The 19,962-nt window shown below is 43.5% G+C and overlaps 1 protein-coding gene across 2 annotated transcripts in view; it reads left to right on the forward strand.

Moving 5' to 3' along the window:
* The window catches only part of ADAM12 (ADAM metallopeptidase domain 12), a 358,074-nt gene that overhangs the window by 208,666 nt on the left and 129,446 nt on the right, over window positions 1-19,962 (forward strand). For both annotated transcript variants that reach the window (XM_048856240.2, XM_048856241.2), the window contains one exon: window positions 15,718-15,796. In XM_048856240.2, the coding sequence (XP_048712197.1) occupies window positions 15,718-15,796 (79 nt within the window). The remainder of the gene's footprint in view (window positions 1-15,717; window positions 15,797-19,962) is intronic.

Below are 19,962 nucleotides of genomic sequence, written 5' to 3' on the forward strand. Positions count from 1 at the left end.
GCAAACCAGTATATGGGTTAGTTGTTTTAAAAACTTCTCATCCCTCTTTCCCATAAGCTTCTATTCCTCCCAACTTTAGAAAACCCCACCAAACTGATACCGTACGGATTGTAGCAGTGGAAGCATCATCGTACTGCCATGCCAATGAGTCCTGTTCCAGAGGACATCTACCTGCTGAAATTTATCAGGCAGGCACGACTTAGTGCCAATAGTATTAGCTGTTTTTTGTAATGAGGACTCTTATCCATTGGGGTTGAATGGAGCCCACAACCATGTCTCATGTAGCCCATTGAATCAGTTGTGATTGACTTTTGGACACTAGCAAACTGAGGCAGATTTGAACCCATAACTTAGAAGTGAAACATGTCCCAGGCCATAGAATGATAGAAGTGTAGGACTGCAAAGGACATCTGTAGGCCATCTACTCGACTCCCCTCACTCAAGGGAGAACTAAGTAATAACTAAACCACTCCTGACAGCTGTTTGTCTAACCTGTTCTTAAAAACCTCCAATGATGGAGATTCTACAACCTCCCTAGGCAATTTGTTCCAGTGCTTAACTACCTTGACAGAAAGCTTTTTCTAATGTCCAACCTAAACCTCCCTTGCTGCAATTTAAGCCCATTGCTTCTTGTTCTATCTTCAGAGGTTAATGAGAACAGTTTTCCACCTTCCTTCTTGTAAAATCCATGTATGTATTTGAAAATACTGTTATGTCTCCCCTCAGTCTTCTCTTCTCCAGGCTAAACAAATCCAGTTTTTTCAATCTTCCCTCTCTAGGTCATGTTTTCTAGACATTTTATTATTTTTGTTGTTCTCCTCTGGACTTTTTCCAATTTGTCCACATCTTTCCTGAAATATGGTGCCCAGAGCTAGACGCAATCCTCCAGCTGAGGCCTTATCAGCTCAGAGTAGAGTGGAAGAATTACTTCTAGTGTCTTGCTTACAACACTTCTGCTAATATATCCCAGAATGCTGTTCACTTTTTTTTGCAACAGTGTTACATTGTTGACTCATACTTAGTTTGTGATCTGCTATAACCCCCAGATCCCTTTCCACAGTACTCCTTCATAGGCAGTCAATTCCCATTTTGTATGCATGCAATTAATTGTTCCTTCCTAAGTGGAGTACTTTTCATTTGTCCTCATGGAATTTCATCCTGTTTCATTTAGTTTTGACCAGTGGTTCTCAAACTATGGGACAGGCCTCACAAGGGAGGCGCGGGAATGTGTCAAGTGAGGCATGAGGTGTGTGTGGGTTTGTTTTGTTTGCTCGTTTTTGAAGACTTCTGGCTGTCAGCCCTGGGTAGCTGGGGCTCATGCAGAAGGGCTGTGCATACCCAGGAGGTGAGAATAAAAGAGACAGCCAGAGCCCTGCCACCTCAGGGCTGATAGCTGGAGCCCTGCCACTCTGGCTCAGGCTCTTCTTCCCCCACCCCATCTCAATCCTTCACCTGGAGGCAGACAAGGCTCAGACTCTCCTTCCTCCCTCCAGTCCCTCGCCTGGGGGTGGCAACAGCAATGCAGAAGGGTGGCAATTGGGGTGCTCAGTCTGCAGTGAAAAGTGATGACAAATATCACTTTTCACATTGCCACTCTTACTTCTGCATTGCTGCTAGTACAGCATTGCCTTCAGAGCAGGATGCCCGGCCAGCAGCTGCTGCTCTCCACTCTGCCTTCAGAGCTGGAGTGTGTGGAGGGGTGTAAACAATTACAGACACAAAGAAGGGGAACCCGATCAAATAAGTTTGAGAACCACTGGTTTAGGCCATTTCTCCAGTTTGTCTAGATCATTTTGAATTTTAATCCTGTCCTCCAAAGCACTTGCAACCCCTCCCAGCTAAGTGTCAGCTGCAAACTTTATAAGCATACGGTCTATGGCATTATCTAAAATATTGATAACGATATTGAACAAAACTGAACCCAGGACTGATCCCTGCAGGATCCCACTCAATATGCCCTTCCAGGTTGACTGTTAACCACCGATAAATACTCTCTGGGAATGGTTTTCCAATCAGTTGTGCTCCCACCTGATAGTAGCTCCATCTAGGCTACAATTTTCTAGTTTGTTTAGGAGATGGTCATGTGAAACAGTATCAAAAGGCTTAGTAAAGTCAAGATTTATCAACTTTATCACTTCCCCCACATCCACAAGGCTTGTTACCCTGTCAAAGAAAGCTATTAGGTTGGTGTGACATGATTTGTTCTTCGAGTACTTGCTCATGTCAATTCCATTCTAGGTGTGTGCGCGCCCACGTGCATAGTCGTCGGAGACTTTGGCCTTAGCAGTATCCTTAGGGTCAGCTGTGGTGCCCCTTGAGTGCCACGCTTATGTGTTGGTATATTAGGCACCATCAAATCTATGCCCTCAGTTTCTTCTTTCCGCCCATGATGGTTGGTCAAGTGCCTTGTCTTGCATCGCAAGAGTGTTAGCGGTTCTTACAGTCCATTGTTCTGTCTCCCTTGTATTTAGTTGATAGGTACTTGGTTTAACCATTAAGTTAAATATTTGAGTAGTAATGTAGTAGTTTAGAGTCCAGGCTGGACTTCGCCTCAGAGCAGGGCAGACCCCATTCTCCAGGCTTTAAGCAATGCTCATTGTGCAGCTGGCTGATGCCCATTAGTGACCCCACAAGAGCTGTTTGAAATGTTTGGGGGAGTCCCACAGAAAGGACAAGTGCAGGATCTGCAAAAACGTTTGCCCTCAAACTCAGAAGGAGCAGAATATCTGTGTGGTCAAGGTCCCAGACCACGTCCTGTCGTCACTTGCATGGCGGCAAAATCCTGCAGCAGTGTTGGAGGAAGTTCCATTTGTGCCCCCCCGGCATCGGTTACCCTGGTCTCCGATGCTTTGGACCTGGGATTGGGAGCCCACCTGAGCAATCTCAGCACGCAAGGTTGTTGGTCCCCTCTCAGTTGTTCCCTGCACATCAATGTCAGGGAGCTTAGAACCATGCCTTCCTACCACACCTAAAGTGCAGGGTGATCCATGTCCTGATGGACAATACAGCAGCTATATTCTACATCAACAAGCAAGGCAGAGCCAGGTCATCTGCCCTTTGCCAAGAAGCCCTCAGGCTATGAGACTTCTTTATACAACACAACATCCATCTCATAGCTGCACTCCTACCCAGGGCCAAGAAAACTTTGGTAGATCGCCTCAGCAGGATATTCTCATCTCACCATGAGTGGCCTCTCCATCCAGAGGTGGTCAGCATCATCTTCCAGAGGAGGAGTACTCCCTGGGTGGACCTGTTCATGTTCAGGCAAAACAGGAAATGCCACGGTTTCTGCTCCTTTCGGGGGTAGACTCTTCCCTGCTCCTGTGGTCGGGGTCTCTAATGTATGCCTTCCCCTCAGTTCTGTTGATCCACAGAGTCCTCCTGAAGATCAAGCAGGACAGGGTGAAGATGATCCACATAGCGCTGGCTTGGCCACGCCAACACTGGTTCGGCACGCTGCTGGACCTCTCGGCGGCTGCTCCATTACAGCTACTGCTTCAATCGGACCTGCTGTCCCAGAGCCATGGCAGCCTTCTGCATCCGAATCTGGTGGCGCTGCACCTGATGGCTTGACTGCTGCATGGCTAAATGCAGCAGAGCAGGAGTGCTCGGACACTGTTCAAGAGGTCCTGTTGGGCAGCAGAAAGACTGCCACCAGAGCAACCTACCTGCCCAAATGGAATTGGTAAGCTTGGAGAAAGGCATTCGACCCGAGTGGGCCTTGCTGCAGTTAATCCTGGTCTACCTTTTGCATCTCGAGCTCCAAGGCCTGTCCTTTTCAACTGTCAAGGTCCAGTTGTCTGCTATATCGGCCTTTCATCTGCCGCTCCAGGGTAGGTCGGTTTTCACCCAGGACATGACTGCCAGGTTCCTCAAGGGCCTTGAGCGCCTCTACCCACACATCATGGACCCCATCCCTCCGTGAGACCTGAATCTTGTGCTGTGAAGGCTCATGGGACCTCCCTTCAAGCCTCTGGCTTCCTGCGCTCTCCTTCTCCTTTCCTGGAAGGTTGCATTCTTGGTTGCAATAACATCTTCCCACCGGGTCTCTGAGATTAGGGCTCTTACCTTGTAACCACCTTTTATGGTCTTCTACCAAGACAAGGTCCAGCTGTGGCTGCACCCTGCTTTCCTGCCCAAGGTGGTCTCATAGTTTCATACGGACCAGGACATTTACTTACCTGTTTTTTTTCCCAAAGCTGCATAAGTTGGAGGAGGAGGAGCATAGACTGCATTCCCCAGACATCAGGAGGGCGGTGGCCTTCGACATTGAAAGGACCAAGCCATTCCGCAAGTCGACACAATTGTTCGTCGTGGTGGCCGACATGATGAAAGGTCATCCAGTATCCACTCAAATAATTTCTTCTTGGATCGCTGCCTGCATTCACTGCTGCTACAGTCAGTCAAGGATGCCACCTCCAGTGATCATGACTGCCCATTCAACCTAAGTGCAAGCCTCGTCGGCAGCTTTCCTAGCCCAAGTGCCTATCCAGGACATCTGCAAGGCAGCCACATGGTCATCCGTCCACGCATTCACATCCCATTATGCGTTTATTCAGCAAGCCTGGGACGATGCTGATTTTGGTAGAGCAGTGTTGCAAATTGCAAGATCGTGAGCTCTGAGCCCACCTCCGAGGATACTGCTTGTGAGTCACTCTCCGGTACATCGGCCTGATTCAGCGATGTGTCAGCCTCCTTCTGCTAAGTCTGACACTGGTGCTAGAGAATCTGCCCCCAGAGGCCCTCTGACAAGATCGTCTGAGGAACCCAGGAAACACTCTCATATGCAGGAGTCTAAGTCTTCCTCAAAACTCACTTAGAAGAAATCAGATGCGACTTGCAGCAAGCCCAGCACATTGTCCCAAGAGGACTTCGTATGTCTTAAGTCCCAGAGGCTTGACAAGAAAATCCATAAACATTGAGCTTCACTGGTACCGGAACATGATCCATCGGTGCCATCATCCTCAACACTTTTCGCTATATATACATTTTTGGAGCACGGATCAAGAGCAACCTGTGGCCCATGAAGTGGAGCGTTAAGTACAAATAGTAGATGATTGAGTCAAAGCTGTATTGTAATATATTTGCATTTTAGTAAAGCATTTGATATAGTGTTTTATGAGATCTTATTCTCAAAATTAATACAGATTGGCTTGGATATGAACACTGACAGAGAACTGCCGAAAAGACTGTCAGGAAAAAAAGGTGTAAAGAGACAGAACAAAAGTAGAGTAAAGAAATGTACCAGGGATGGCTTGGAAAATCTACCAGAGACCAGTTATCTAGAGGACTAGCCACAGGTAGCTATGAAGAGGCCCACCAGCAAGGTCCAAAAGTGATGCCCATCTCCACTGCTACCCAAGCTGCTGGGAAGGAGGATGGTGGCTAGTCTTTCTATCAGGCTGCTCTCCCTGGAAATTGCTTGAGATTTCCACCTTTCGTATCTGACTAGTGGGTCTTTTTATTTGTTTAAAACTCTCCCCTCCCACCTCAGCTGCTGGAGAGAGAATGAACTTTCTGTCTCTGCTTACCCCTCCAGGATAAGGCTGGTTGGAAATTGCTAATTTTCCACAGGAATTTTCAAGACTGTTTCTTTGTATTTGATACAAAATTCAAACAAAGAATGTTTTTCAAAAAACTTTTGTCCACATTTTCTGGTTTGGAAAACCTGAACATTTTTATGGGCCCCCAAAAGGGAGGGACAGGTGAACCAAAATTAAAGTTTAGTTTTAGACAAAAGCCATGTTTTGTTCAACAAAAAAAATCAGCCTGCTTGCTCTACTCCATGGGCTACTGGCTGCTGGGAGAGGGAGGGTCTCTTAGTCTCCCCCTCTTTGCTTCGAAAGGATGTAGAAAGAGATCACTGCCGCTCTGTCCCTGCCACCAGTACCTTCCTCCCCAAGAATTATTCCATTGTCTGCCCCTGCTGTTGCCACTCATTGCCCAAGTAGCAGGAGTGTGAAATGTGCAAGATTCTTGGCACTTCCATATCCTCATGGGAGTATTACTTGGTTAAGTAATGGTTCAGAGAGGACATGGTAACGGTCTACACCCATTTGAAGGATGTATGCACCAAAAAGGAGAGGAATTATTTAAGCTAGTAAAAGGGGTATAACAAGGAGAAATTAAAACAGGGAAAATCTATGCTGAATATCAGGAAACAAATCATGACAGTCACCTCTGCAATGCAGTGGAAGCTGTATCACTTGTGACATTTGAAACTAGGTGAGGCAAAAATTAGTTGCTGTACAACATCTTGCGTTTGCAGAGAGATTTGTCTGTTTGATCTAGTAGATCTGTTCCATCTCTGACTTCTCTGATTCTATATCTCTTTGACATTCCCAAACTTATGGAAGGATCCTTATGACCTTTGGAAATAATATATTGCTGCTGGGGGGAAACACAGTGTGGTTTTCTTGTTTTGGAGATAAGAGGCTAAGTTGTGTTGCGCTATCAGATCTGTTCGTGAGTGGATTGAAAAAAGATCCTGTTTGTGTATTTGAATGCAAGATTAGCATTTTTGAAAAATCAACAGCTCAAGTTTCTGGGTCATTAACTTTTTTGTTAAATTATGTCCATTATGTACTCTGGGCCTTAGACCAATGGAGGTAGCTAACACCTGAAAGTTTGTAGGCAAATCTGATAGGTAAGTTTAGAACGAATTTACAACTGCACTATATTTGACTTAGCTCAGGGCAGGCAAAGCTTGTCCTGCCCTGCCCTGCGAAGCTTCCACTTGTTTGTTCAGAGAGACAGAAAAGGAAGAGCTGTTTCATGACACTGCATGAACTAAACCAGAGCTCCTGCACTATGATGTATTAATGTTATTTTGATCCATGTTCTTTCTGAATTACATTGATCCAATTAGGTTAAGTAGCTTGCCATCTAAATTGATTTACTTTCCTGTATTAATCTCCTTTGCTATGAGTCAGAAAAGGGAGATGTAAATTAATTTAGTGAATTATATCTCTTTCTGAGGGAAGCAATTAAATTACCTAAGGGATATATATGTTAGATTTGTTGTTTAATATTAGTGCCATAATGGAAAGTTCAAGCACACCTTTCCTGATTGCTGAACTTGAGTGCTTGTTATACGTTTTTATAAGCTTTCAAGAAATGTCCTTACAGGACTTAGTCTCTTGATACACATGCTAAATGCTTATTCTACTAGACAGCTTTTAAGGCATTAGATGTTTTGAAAGAGGGGTTAACAGCTTTGCCTGCCAAAAAAATATTGGCTACCCTATGGGCTGTTGTATTAAGTTAGATGGAATATATGGTCCAAAGGTGTTAACGTAACCCAGGCCCTATCCAACATTAAACAAGGTTTGGTGTAGTGAGACCTTAGCTTGCTTAGTACCATGGTGCAAACATGACTAAAAATCATTTTAACCTTTTATTAAAAATACAGAAAAGAACAGTTAAAGCATTTGAAATGTAAATTATTAAATAAGGCTTAACAACATCCCTTTAGCTGAAGAGAGTTTTTAGAAGGAAAAAAATACCTTGGTTGACAGTCTTTTAGGTGGCATTAAAGATGGTAATAACTATCCTTTTGGGGCAGTGGTTTTCAAACTTTTTTCATTTGCGGACTCCTAAAAAATTTCAAATGGAGGCACGGACCGCTTTGGAAATCTTAGGCATAATTTTCAGAACCCCAGAGGGTACACGGACCACAGGTTGAAAACCATTGTTTTATGGTTACCGACAACCTTTCGTGGACCCCTTAGACATAGTTTGCAGATTCCCAAGAGTCTGTGGACCACAGGTTGAAAACCACTGTTTGTGGGAAAAGAGCAGAAGTAGAGATGGACAGGAGCTGTCATTGTTGCTGCTGCTGAAGTCTGATCCCATTTCCTAGAAGACAAAACAAAATGAAGAGACACAAGGTGGGTGAGGAAATATCTTTTATTGGACCAACTTCTGTTGGTAAGAGAGAAGCTCTGAGATATCCTCAAACCGACACAGCTACAACACTGCATAAAACAAAATGAACACAAAAAGGGGGAGAGAAAATAACAGCAAAGATAGAAAATGCAGCATCTGTTTCTGGTGTTTGACTTTCACTTGCAACCTGATTGCTAAAAAACACAGCACATGGTCTTATCAGGCAAACTCATACCAGCATTGGGCTGTTTAGGGCATTGCTTTATTTGTCCCTTTCTGGACACAGGCTCACAGCAATGTTGCAAAACATGTAGTCTTGGCTGGCTAAGCTAGACTCTTATTAAAGAGGTAGAAAAAGGAAAGGGATAGGAAACAGCAGAAATAAGATGGAGCAGAACAAGGCCACTTGTGTGTGTGCACGCGCGAGAGAGAGGTAAGTTTTACATCCTAGGTGGTATTCAGGTATTAGCAGGAACCAGTACAGTTGGCAAATGTCATCTTGCTCCTTCCTTCTGGCCCAGTCTGGTCAGAACATCTCTCAGGTTCAGGATGACAAAGACCCAGGTTCCCAGGAGACAGTGGGGGTGGGTGGTAGGATAGGGAAGCTCGCTTTGATAAACAATTTTTCTCCATATGTCTCTTTAAGGACCCTAAAAGGGAGTGATGGGTGGAGTAGCCCATCCGGTTGTTTTCTCACCCATAGACCTAATTTCTGACACTAATTTTGGTTCATTAATTTTAATTTTGCTTCTCATACTGTGTGTTTACTAGGCATGATCTTAAAGTCCTTGAATTATATCACTGGGCCTTTTATTTTGGACTAATTTAATTTGTTGTCTCCCTTTTGTATGTTTTTCCACTAACATTTGTTATTGTACCATTTTATGAACTTACACTCACTTTTTATAGTTGACCTCGCAATTAAGGTAAATTTGTAGGCCCAATTTTCACAACAGGGCATGCATTATACAGTCGCCATCCTTTACATCATAAGGAAAATCTGTCTGTCTTACTATCAAATTAATATTCATGTGCCACAGTACATGGCAAAAGAGCAAAAGGAGAGGTCTTAAGCAGAGAAATTTCAATTCCAGCTTTAGTAACTAGGCTCAGAGCTACTCAAAAAGCTTTTTTAATGACTAATATTATTACTGAAACCCTCTGTAGCAAGGCAACGACTCACTGGTGCAGCACCTCCTGCTGGTTGTCTCAGGAATAAGCTCTCTAGCCTTCGGCGCACCCTCTGCAGACCAGCGTCTCGCCTGCTCCTGGCCCACTGTCCCTCCCAGACCCTGGTGCCCTTTACCCTGGGGTTCTTCCCCAGCAGTACCCCCACACTCCGGGTCTCTCCTCCCTGGGGAACCCCCACCCCTCTAAACCCACATTGCCTCAGTGGCTACTGCCTGTCATCTAGCCCCCACTCACTGGAGCAGACTGCAGTCTGTAATTGCCACTCATCACAGGCAAGGGGTTAGGACCAGCTGCCTCTGCCTATTCGCAGGTTGCCCCTCTGCAGTCCCAGTACCTTTCTGGGCCTTTACCAAGGCCTGCAGGTTTACCAGGCTGGAGCTCTCCAGCTCCCTTTGCCCTTCCCCAGCACTGCCCCACTTCAGGTACCTTGCTCCCAGGCAGCTAGCTCTTCCCACTCCCAGGCTAGAGTGAAACTTCCCCAGCTCCTGGCCCCAGCCCTCTTATAAGGGCTAGCTGGGCCCTAATTAAGCTGGCCACAGCTGTGGCTGCTTCCCCAATCAGCCTAGCTTGGCTGCTTTTAACCCCTTTTCCCCAGCTGCAGCTCTCTCCAGAGCTGCTTTTAACTCCTTCAGGGCTGAAGCGGGGTGACCACCCCGCTGCACCCTCTCACACTTTTAAAAGTAGAATCGTCCTGAGCAGGCCTATGACCTGTACAGGAAATGTGCAGATCTTCAGCTGCTGCATTAGGAGCAGATCATTTCACCTGATTATCTTCCTTTGGGAAAGTCTGCTGGTGGACTTCTTTTGCCACAGGATTTTTGCTGACCCTTTACCACTCTTAGACTATTCAGCCTTACAGTTCAATCGACTTTCTCAACAGACTAGTATCAGGCTACTGAGCCAAAAGGCTCTGAAGAAAGAAGCCTGCCAAGGATTGATAGTAGCACCTTTGGGAGTTTGTTTTGCTTGGTAAACTTTCTTAATTCAGGAGCTGGAACTTTCCAGGAAAGACACAAGAGAAATGAAATCAATTATGCCAGTGAATAAGATCCAGTGGCTGGAAGTTGAAGCTAGACAAATTCAGTCTAGAAATAAAAGACACTTTTTTGACAGTGAAGGTAGTTAACCATTGGAACAACATGTGAAGGGTTGTGGTGGATTTTCCGTCACTGGAAATTATTCAATCAAGATGGGATATTTTTTCTAGAAGAAATACTCTACATCAACCACAGCTGTTGGATTCGAAGCAGGAATTAATTCAAGGAAGTCCATGGCCTGTGTTATGTAAGAGGTCAGACTAAGGGCTTATCTATACTTACAGTGCCACTGTAGCACTTAGTAAAGATGCTACCTATGCCAATGGGAGAACTTCTCCCATCGGCATAGATACACCACCTCCACAAGAGGCAGTAGCTATGTCAAAGGGAGAATCACTCCCATTGATGTAGCATTGTCTACAGCAAGGGTTAGGTCAGTAAAACTACGTTGCTCAAAGGTGTGGATTTTCCACATGTGATCACAATGGTCCTTTCTGGCATTAAAACCCATATAGCCTTTCCTGAGCCTTCTCTCGGGGATGGAGTTCACCCTAATCATCGTTCCCATTGTTATTATTCTCAGTTTTTGATCTTCGTAATGATGATATCAACATCAACAGTCTCCCTCCTCCAGTACCCAAGGAAATGAGCTTTCCTCTCCAGTCTCTTCCTTAAAATTCCCTTCTTCAGTCTAGCACTCCAGCACTGAGTCACCTCCCCTGTATCCATCTCTCATCTCATTAGATCACTACATTATTGTGAAACCCTTGAGAATAACAGGGCACATGCCAAGAGTACTGTTCAGTCACTTTGCCTCTGTGTTACATCTCTTACCCTGTCCAATGTCAGTATTTTGTCTGTTTAAATAGTAAACCCTCTGGTGCAGGCATCTTGGGTGAAATCCTGGCCCCATTGCAGTCAGTGGCAAAACTCTCATAAATTTCAATGGGAACAGGATTTTACTCTTTGTCCTTACATGTCTGTACAACACAATGCTGACCAGTGTTGCTATATATATATGATAACACTAATTAATAAAACAGCTGCTCTTTATGATGATGCTTTCAGAAACATTGGCAGTAAGGGACTCTAGATACTTAGGGTTGCCAGGTGTCTGGTTTTCGACTGGAATGTCCGGTCGAAAAGGGACCCTGGCAGCTTCCCCGGACGCACTGCTGACCGGGCCGTTAAAAGTCCGGTTGGCAGGGCTGGCAGGCTCCCTACCTGGCTCTGCGTAGCTCCTGGAAGCAGCAACGTCCCTCTGGCTCCTAGGCAGAGGGACAACCAGGGGGGCTCTGCACGCTGCCCCCACCCCATGCACCAGTTCCACAGCTCCCATTGGCCAGGAACCACAGCCAATGGGAGCTGCAGGGGCGGTTCCTGTGGACAGAGGCAATGTTTACTGTGCAGAGCTGCTTGGCCACGCCTCCGCCTAGGAGACAGAGGGACATGTTGCTGCTTCCTGGGAGCCTCCCGAGGTAAGCTTTGCCTGGATCCTGCACCCCTTCCCACACTCCTGCCCCAGCCCTGAGCCCCCTTCTGCACCCTGAACTCCTCATTTCTGGTCCCACCCCAGAACCTGTACCCCCAGCCCAGAGTCTGTACCCCCTCCACACCCTAACCCCCTGCCTCAGCCCAGAGCCCCCTCCCATACTCTGAATCCCTTGTCTCCACACCCCCAGCTCAGAGTCCCCTCCTGCACCCCAAACTCCTCATCCGCCCCCCCACCCCAGAGCCCACACCCCAACCCTCTGCCCCCTCCCGCACCCTGAACCCCTCGTTTCTGTCCCCACCCCGGAGCCTGCACCCTCAGCCGGAGCCCTCACCCTCTCCTGCACCCAACTCCCTGCCCCAGCCTGATGAAAATGAGCAAGTGAGTGACGGTGGGGGAGAGCGAGCAACAGAGGGAGGGGGGATGGAATGAGTGCGGGGCGAGGCCTTGGGAAAGGGGTGGGGCAGGGACGGGGGGGTAAGGGTGTTCGGGTTTGTGCAATTAGAAAGTTGGCAACCTTAACTATACTTTCTCTTAAATTAGCAGCCATTCCAGAGACTGTAAATGCCTGGGGTATGTCTACACTGCAATAAAAAACCTGCGGCTGGCCCATGTGAGTTGACTCAGGCTTCTGGGGCATGGGCTAAGGGGCTGTTTAATTGCAGGGTAAACATTTGAGCTCAGGCTCTAGGATCCTGCAAGGTGGGAGGTCTTAAGAACATTAAGAATACCACAATTAAACAGCCCCTTCCCCCGAGCCCCATGAGCCTGAGTCAGCTGGCACTGACCAGCTGCAGGAGTCTAATTGCAGTGTAGACATACCTTGGTGTGGTGATAATATCTGCTGCTTTGCTACTACCCAAATTGCCTCTTGTGCAACCCAGTGAACCACTGAAAAATGTTGCTGGATTTTAACATAAAATATGACTATACAAAGAAAAGTACCCCACACATGCTGAAATTTGGGATGAGATCCATGATTAAAGCTTGTGCTGCTTTCTTTAGTGTTACTTCATCCTCCTTTTCTCCTCATTTGCTTGATTCCTCCACTTGTCATTTTCTACTCTCATCTAGGTTGTAAGGTTTTTGGAACAGGGACTTCGTTTTTTAAAAAGTGTTTGTACAGTGAACCCTTCTAGTGCAATGGGTCCCTGATCTTGATTGGGCATTTAGGCACTACCATAACACTAATAATAATAATTTATAATAAAAATATTAGTCTACCAGAGATGTTAACATGTGTACAAGCTGAAAAAAAGGTGCGTTAACGAAGATGCAAACATCACCAATTTTGGAAAATATGTATTAATTTCAAGAACAATTCAGTCCATACTTTGCAATATAAAGAGGTGGACCAGTTTGGGCAAATGAACTTCCCAAACAAAAACCACATTTTTGGAAGAAAGCAGAACATTTCAAAACTCTATGCCAAAGATATATTCTGTAATCTGAATTCTCTGGTCCATTGCAGGTGCGCAGATGATATTGACATTTAGTTTTGATATCATCATCTGTCTGGAGCTTTTATATTTCACTAAAATGTTTGTCAAAACCTCAAACACTCACAGATGGTATTTTTTCACCTATGTTGAGAGCCATTGTAAATATATATTCTTCCTTCTGACCTTGTTAGAAATGCTTTCTAGATGAAATATTGAAAAACAGTCAATAACTTGACTGGAAGGAATAAAGTCCCTGAGCAGAGATTGCACTCAAAAGTAATGCTTCCCTATTCCCTGGGCTTTTCGCAAGGAGCAACTTTATATACAAAACTGCAGTTATGGACTCCAAAAATCTGTGCCAAGATCTTTGTTCTCGGTGTGGTTTAAAAGAAGGTACAGTTAGCATTGAACACTTACAAGGTTTGGAAATTCTTTTCCAAAACACCTTAGACCACTTACATTTCCTTGCTGACATTCCTTTGTCCAGGAACCTTTAAGTGTCATGATTATAAATCTTCCTGAGAACTTGAGTCAGAAGTGGAAAGTCTTTTATTAATAACAACTCTTTCTTCAAGAAACAGTTTTATGGGTACCCATAGTAGAACCTTCTGATTTATTTTTTTTTTAATATTCTGGGGACAAAAAGGTTAATTATGTGAAGCATCCCTCTCATTTATTGAAAACTAGTCTAATGCAACTGCCAGTCTAGTGGAGCCAATCTCTCTCTCCTCATCCCAAACTGCTTTTCATATACTTTTTTCTTGAAAAGTGAACTGCCCAAATAGCTGTTATTTTACATTAGAAACTTATTTCCATAGCAGTGAATTTCTTGTTCCCCTTTGTTTACTTGGGTAAATTATTAAGGTGTTGTCTGAGTCTCTAACAAATGGAGGCCCACCTCACAGACATCATATTCAGTAACGGTAGATTTTTCAAAAGTGCCAAAATGACTTAAAAGCTCAAGATTCAATAAAAATAAATGAGGCTTGTACCCTTATGTTGCTTAGGTACTTCTGATAAGTTGCTGTGGGGAAAAAAGAATCCCATTGTGAACATGTTCTCCTTTTGATGTATCCTTGCAAGTTATTGACTGCTGTGTGTGGTAATCCAGTTTATTAGGAGGAATTCTTTCATCTCCTCCTAGATTCTCTCAAACCCTTTCTATCAATCGAACAAGTTTGTTTATTTTACTCTCATGTAAACTAACCTTAGTGCCAGGAGATCATGTTGCTTTTGTCTAAAATAATCAATTATCCTACCATCGCAGGAGGAGAGCCCTCTAATACTTTGGCTAGAAGGCACAGTGATGCCTTGATGAGTAAGTCACCTTATTATGGCATAAAATATACCCCTTCCATAGAACAGGGATGCTTGCACCATGAAAAAATATTGACAATGTTGGGATGTGTTTATTACTTATAATTACAATTTTTAATCTTAAAGATAAAACCTTATCCTTCGGGAATCTCTGATGGCAGGAGCTGAATGGTGTTAGAAAGTAGGTGTCTCTGAGTTTCAAAGACAGCTGATATTGCCCTGGCACTAGAGTAGCAATGGTCAGTGATGCTAAGCTTAATACTGTCAGTTGCTGTATAATCACAAGATGCTTCAGTTGTTACGTTCTGGAATGTAACAAAAATTAAATGGGCACTGACAGAGCCCAGGAGATCAAACATATAATCCTCTTCCCCTACCTGCTTGAAATATTTGAAGTTTGAAGGTTTGTGCTCCTTGAAGTTGTGGGGTAAAATTTTCAGAAGAACTCGTCATTGGCCTGACTCTGCTCCGGTTGAATCCAATGGGAGTACCATTGACTTCTCAGGGAGCAGAATTACACTAGAGCTGAGCATTCTTGAAAATCCCACTGATGATATTCCAGTGACCTCATATCTCCCACCTCCCTGTTACCCAAATACACCAGGCCAATAAATCCATGGTATTTTTCAAAACCAATTTTTTTACATTTTTGTGAGCATGTAAATGTGGCAGCAGTGGCTAGCCATTGGCTGATGTACACAGTGCATTAGACAGCAAAGTGATGGATAGAATGTGGGACACATTACCTTTTTTCCAATGTGTGTCATTTTTTCAGCATCTTTACCATGACTGAATTACTTTTAAAATATTCCAAACGTCTAGATTTCCAGTTTGATTGGAAAGATACTAAAAATGACATGAGGGGTTCAGTATTGAGCTGTGCTTATTTTTAATCTTCATTTGGAAGAAAGGACATCTGGCAGCTTGTAGTAAATTTCAATCAGAACGAGGCACTGCATTTAGCCGTATAAATTGGTTAGTCTCTAAGGTGCCACAAGTACTCCTTTTCTTTTTGCGAATACAGACTAACACGGCTGTTCCTCTGAAACCAATCAGAACGAAGACTTTTTATTATTAATGGAGAAACTTTTTATGTTCCAGCCTACTAACCTACTAGGTTTTCTTTGCTGTTTCGAGTGATTACCCGTCACATTTTTTTCCTAATCTCGTGCACAGTTCTGCACTAGTTCATGCTCTAGTCACGGTGACCTATTATGAGGCTTTCTGTTTCCAGGCTTGTTAATTTTAAACTTCTTATTCTATCTCAAATGGAACCATGGAAGAACAAAAGTCATGATTATTTGATCTTAATATGACAGATGTGTCATTTTGTTTTGTTTTGTTTTTTCAGAGGCCTCTTAGCTGATAGCTTCACAGAAACGCACTATTTGAAAGATGGCACTGATGTCATTCTCACACACAATTACACGGTAAGGTTTGTGTCTTGGGGAATAGATGATGCTTCATCATTAAAACACCCACCACGGGAGAGTTGCCAGGATAGGGGGGTGAAATAAAATAGCTAGCTGGGTATTCTTTTAGAATGTTGTCATTGGCAACTGCTTGTCCCTGTGTACCTAAGCAAGAATTTTGAGGGGGAAATTTTCAAAGTGAGGCGTGGGGAGTTTCACCAATGACTGTCATTGAAGCCTATAAGATTTTTGCTGTTAAAGCCTTACACAGCTCTTTGAAAATGCACTCGTTAGAGTTTTCTAGTAGGCCACAAACAGCCATTGTTGCACAAATGAGGAGTGAAGGCCTGATTGAATTAAAAAGAAAGGCCTAAAAAGCTGGCTTCCGCAGGCCAATGCCGAAGGTCACATAAAGGCATTCCAAGGTCTGCGTGGGTTTCCACAATGCAAAAGAAAGATGTATCTTTTATTTTTTGTTTTTATTGAATCAGGCCCTAAGATATTTACAAAAAATATATCTGGCTAACTTGCTCTTCATTAAAATTAGCACAAAATGCCCTTTTTTCTCTTTTAAAAAATGCTTTTTATAAATAAAGTACTGTTTTAAGGCACTCACATTTTTGTCCTCTGATGGAAAATATGAATTCCTTAATTAAAAACAGTGCAGCAATTGATTTTAATTATGAAGTTTATCTTTTATCTGGCTTAGTAGATCCAGCTCAGATGGACTATTTCTTCATTTATTGTATAACATCAATAGCTATCCCATGGGCTAACTTTATTAAAGGAGGGCTGTATAGTCTGTGCTATAAGTAAACAGCGAAAAGGCAAGTAAATGAAAAATTTCAAAATGGTTTTAAAATTCTTAATATTCAAATGAGGAAAGAATATACAACTTTTTGTGGTTCACTATTGAAGCAAACTAATCTCAGCTATGTGTACGGCTCACTGTAGAAAGTTTCCTCTTTACAAATACATTTGAAAGAAAAGTTTTAAGTAGGCAATGTACTTTGGTACAGTGATGATGGCAGAAAGACCCTAATAAATAGTACTAACGGTGCAGTTTGCTGCCAAAAATAGTTTGAAGAGACCAGTACAACACATTTTTGATCAAGAGCAACTGCAATATTGTTTAAAAGAAATGTCTTCCTGAGGTTCTATAATTTGATTTTACATCTTTTTTCATTCAGTATTCCTAAAGTGCCTGAATGGTGCACTCTAAACTAAATCAAGTTACTGATTTATAGTTACCTGGCTGTGGAAATGAAATCAGGTTTTGGTCCCTGTGCTATTTGCAGGTCTGAGCATTTGCTTGGTGCAGATGTTACTGTTGTATTCTCTTCACATTTATACTAAAAACTAAATAGCCCCCCCCCCCAAATCTGTCAGTCTCAAAGTTAACCACTGCTTTATTAGTTAATGATCTGCAGTAAAGCCAGAGCACAGCTTTAAATACAACAAATCAGCTAACTGTAGTGACTATTCGTTTTTGGGGGGGATCATCTATTTCATTCAGTAATTTAAAACAGCAAAAGTCTTTTTTTGGTGGGTGAAAAATTCTGTAACTCAGCTGAGTTACTGAGCTAGAAACCAATTTTCCACCAGTCCAATCACAGGATATGATCTGATAGGTTTACCGTTTTCAATATTGAACTTAAAGGAACCTTACCTTCTTGCAGCATGTGGATCTTGAAGAAGTTATGAAATGAATAGACAAGTTCAAAGTTAATGAAATATCTAGTTGCATGCCTGGAGTGGGAAGGAATAAGAACCTTTTCCATAATACACTCTTCGATAATGTCAGTTACACTTTAGGTGCAGTCTGTATGAGCCTGGGAATCATCATCCCCTTCCTCTTTCACCAGACACTTTCACAGACCAGGCAAGTCTACAGTTAAAAGGCTGCATCAGCGCCGCTGTAGCACTTTAATGAGGATGGTCTAAGCCAATGGGAGAGAGCTCTCCCATCAGCGCACTTAATCCATCTCCCCAAGTAGCTATGTTAATGGGAGAAGTTCTCCTGCTGACATAAGGCTGTCTACACAAAGGGTTAGGTCAGTATAACTACATCACTTGGGTGTGAAAAATCCACACCCCTGAGTGTGACATAGTTCTACCGATATAGGTCTGTAGTGTAGTCCAGGAGTTTGCTGCATACAGCTAGAGCACACAGATATCTGGCTTCCATGAGCAGCACTAGTTATAAATTGTGCTCCTGCCTGAGACTCCAGACTACTAACCCTTATGACTTTTAGTGGATGTTTATGTAACCAGGCTGTCTCAATGTCAAGCAGAAATATTGTGGCCATGCTTAACAGCTACATGCCCTTAGCTGTGAGTAAAGCAAACCTTTAGAGAGAATTCAGTGTGTGGAATTGCTCCCCTTTGTGATTTTCTTTCTCATCGGAGTGTTACTAGCACTTTACTGAGGCAGACAATGAAGACACACTAATAATAAGTTACTGACACACCATTTTTCTCATTGCTTTAACTATGGCAAACCATATAAATTCAGGTTTCAGAGTGGTAGCCATGTTAGTCTGTATCAGCAAAAACAATGAGGAGTCCTTATGGCACCTTAGAGACTAACAAATTTATTCGGGCATAAGCTTTCGTGGGCTAGAACCCACTTCTTCAGATGCACAGAGTGGAAAATACAGGAGCAGGTATAAATACATGAAAAGATGGGAGTTGCCTTACCAAGTGTGAGGTCAGTCTAACGAGACAATTCAATTAACAGTAGGATACCAAGGGAGGAAAAATAACTTTTTTGTAGTGGTAATCAATGGAGATATGCTGGTGTAAAGCCAGTGTGAGAGGAGGATAAGGCCCTATATCCTTCAGCACTTTCAGCAGAAGAATATAACTTTCTTTTCTACTCAAGAAAGTAATTGGTTTATAACCCATGGAAAAGAAGCCCTTGAGGAATTCCACCATGATTTCAACAATTTCCATCCCACCATCAACCTCAGCCTAGACCAATCCACACAAGCAGTCCATTTCCTAAACACTACTGTGCTAATAAGCAATGGTCACATAAACACCACCATATACTGGAAAACCTACTGACCGCTATACTTACCTACATGCCTCCAGCTTCCATCCAGGACACACCACACGATCCATTGTCTACAGCCAAGCTCTAAGATACAACCGCATGTGCTCCGATCCCTCAGACAGAGACAAACCCCTACAGGATCTCTATCAAGCATTCTTAAAACTACAATACCCACCTGGTTAAGTGAAGAAACAGATTGACAGAGCCAGAAGGGTACCCAGAAGTCACCTACTACAAGACAGGTCCAACAAAGAAAATAACAGAACATCACTAGCCGTCATCTACAGCCCCCATCTAAAACCTCTCCAGCGCATCATCAAGGATCTACAACCTATCCTGAAGGGTGATCCCTCACTCTCACAGACCTTGGGAGACAGGCCAGTCCTCACTTACAGACAGCCCCCCAACCTAAAGCAAATACTCACCAGCAACTACACACCACACAACAAAAACACCAACTCAGGAACCAAACTCTGCAACAAAGCCCGATGCCAACTCTGTCCACATATCTATTCAAGGGACACCATCATAGGACCTAACCACATCAGCCACACCATCAGGGGCTCATTCACCTGAACATCTACCAATGTGATATATACCATCATGTGCCAGCAGTGCCCTTCTGCCATGTACATTGGCCAAACCGGACAGTCTCTACGCAATAGAATAAATGGACACAAATCTGACATCAGGAATTATAACATTAAAAAAACAGTTGGAGAACACTTCAATCTCCCAGGACACCATCACATTAGGCCTGAATAAAGACTGGGAGTGGTTGGGTCATTACAAACCTAAACCTAATTTCCCCCATACTAATTTTCCCCTACTGTTATTCACACCTTCTTGTCAATTATTTGCAATGGTCCACTCTCATTACCACTACAAAAGTTATTTTTCCTCCCTTGGTATCCTACTGTTAATTGAATTGTCTCTTTAGACTGACCTCACACTTGGTAAGGCAACTCCCATCTTTTCATGTATTTATACCTGCTCCTGTATTTTCCACTCCATGCATCTGATGAAGTGGGTTCTAGCCCACGAAAACTTATGCCCAAATAAATTTGTTAGTCTCTAAGGTGCCACAAGGACTCCTCTTTGTTTTTGCATATAAATTCAATTCAGA

This window comes from Caretta caretta, chromosome 7 (assembly GCF_965140235.1).
Source record: "Caretta caretta isolate rCarCar2 chromosome 7, rCarCar1.hap1, whole genome shotgun sequence".
Classification (NCBI taxonomy): Eukaryota; Metazoa; Chordata; order Testudines; family Cheloniidae; genus Caretta; species Caretta caretta.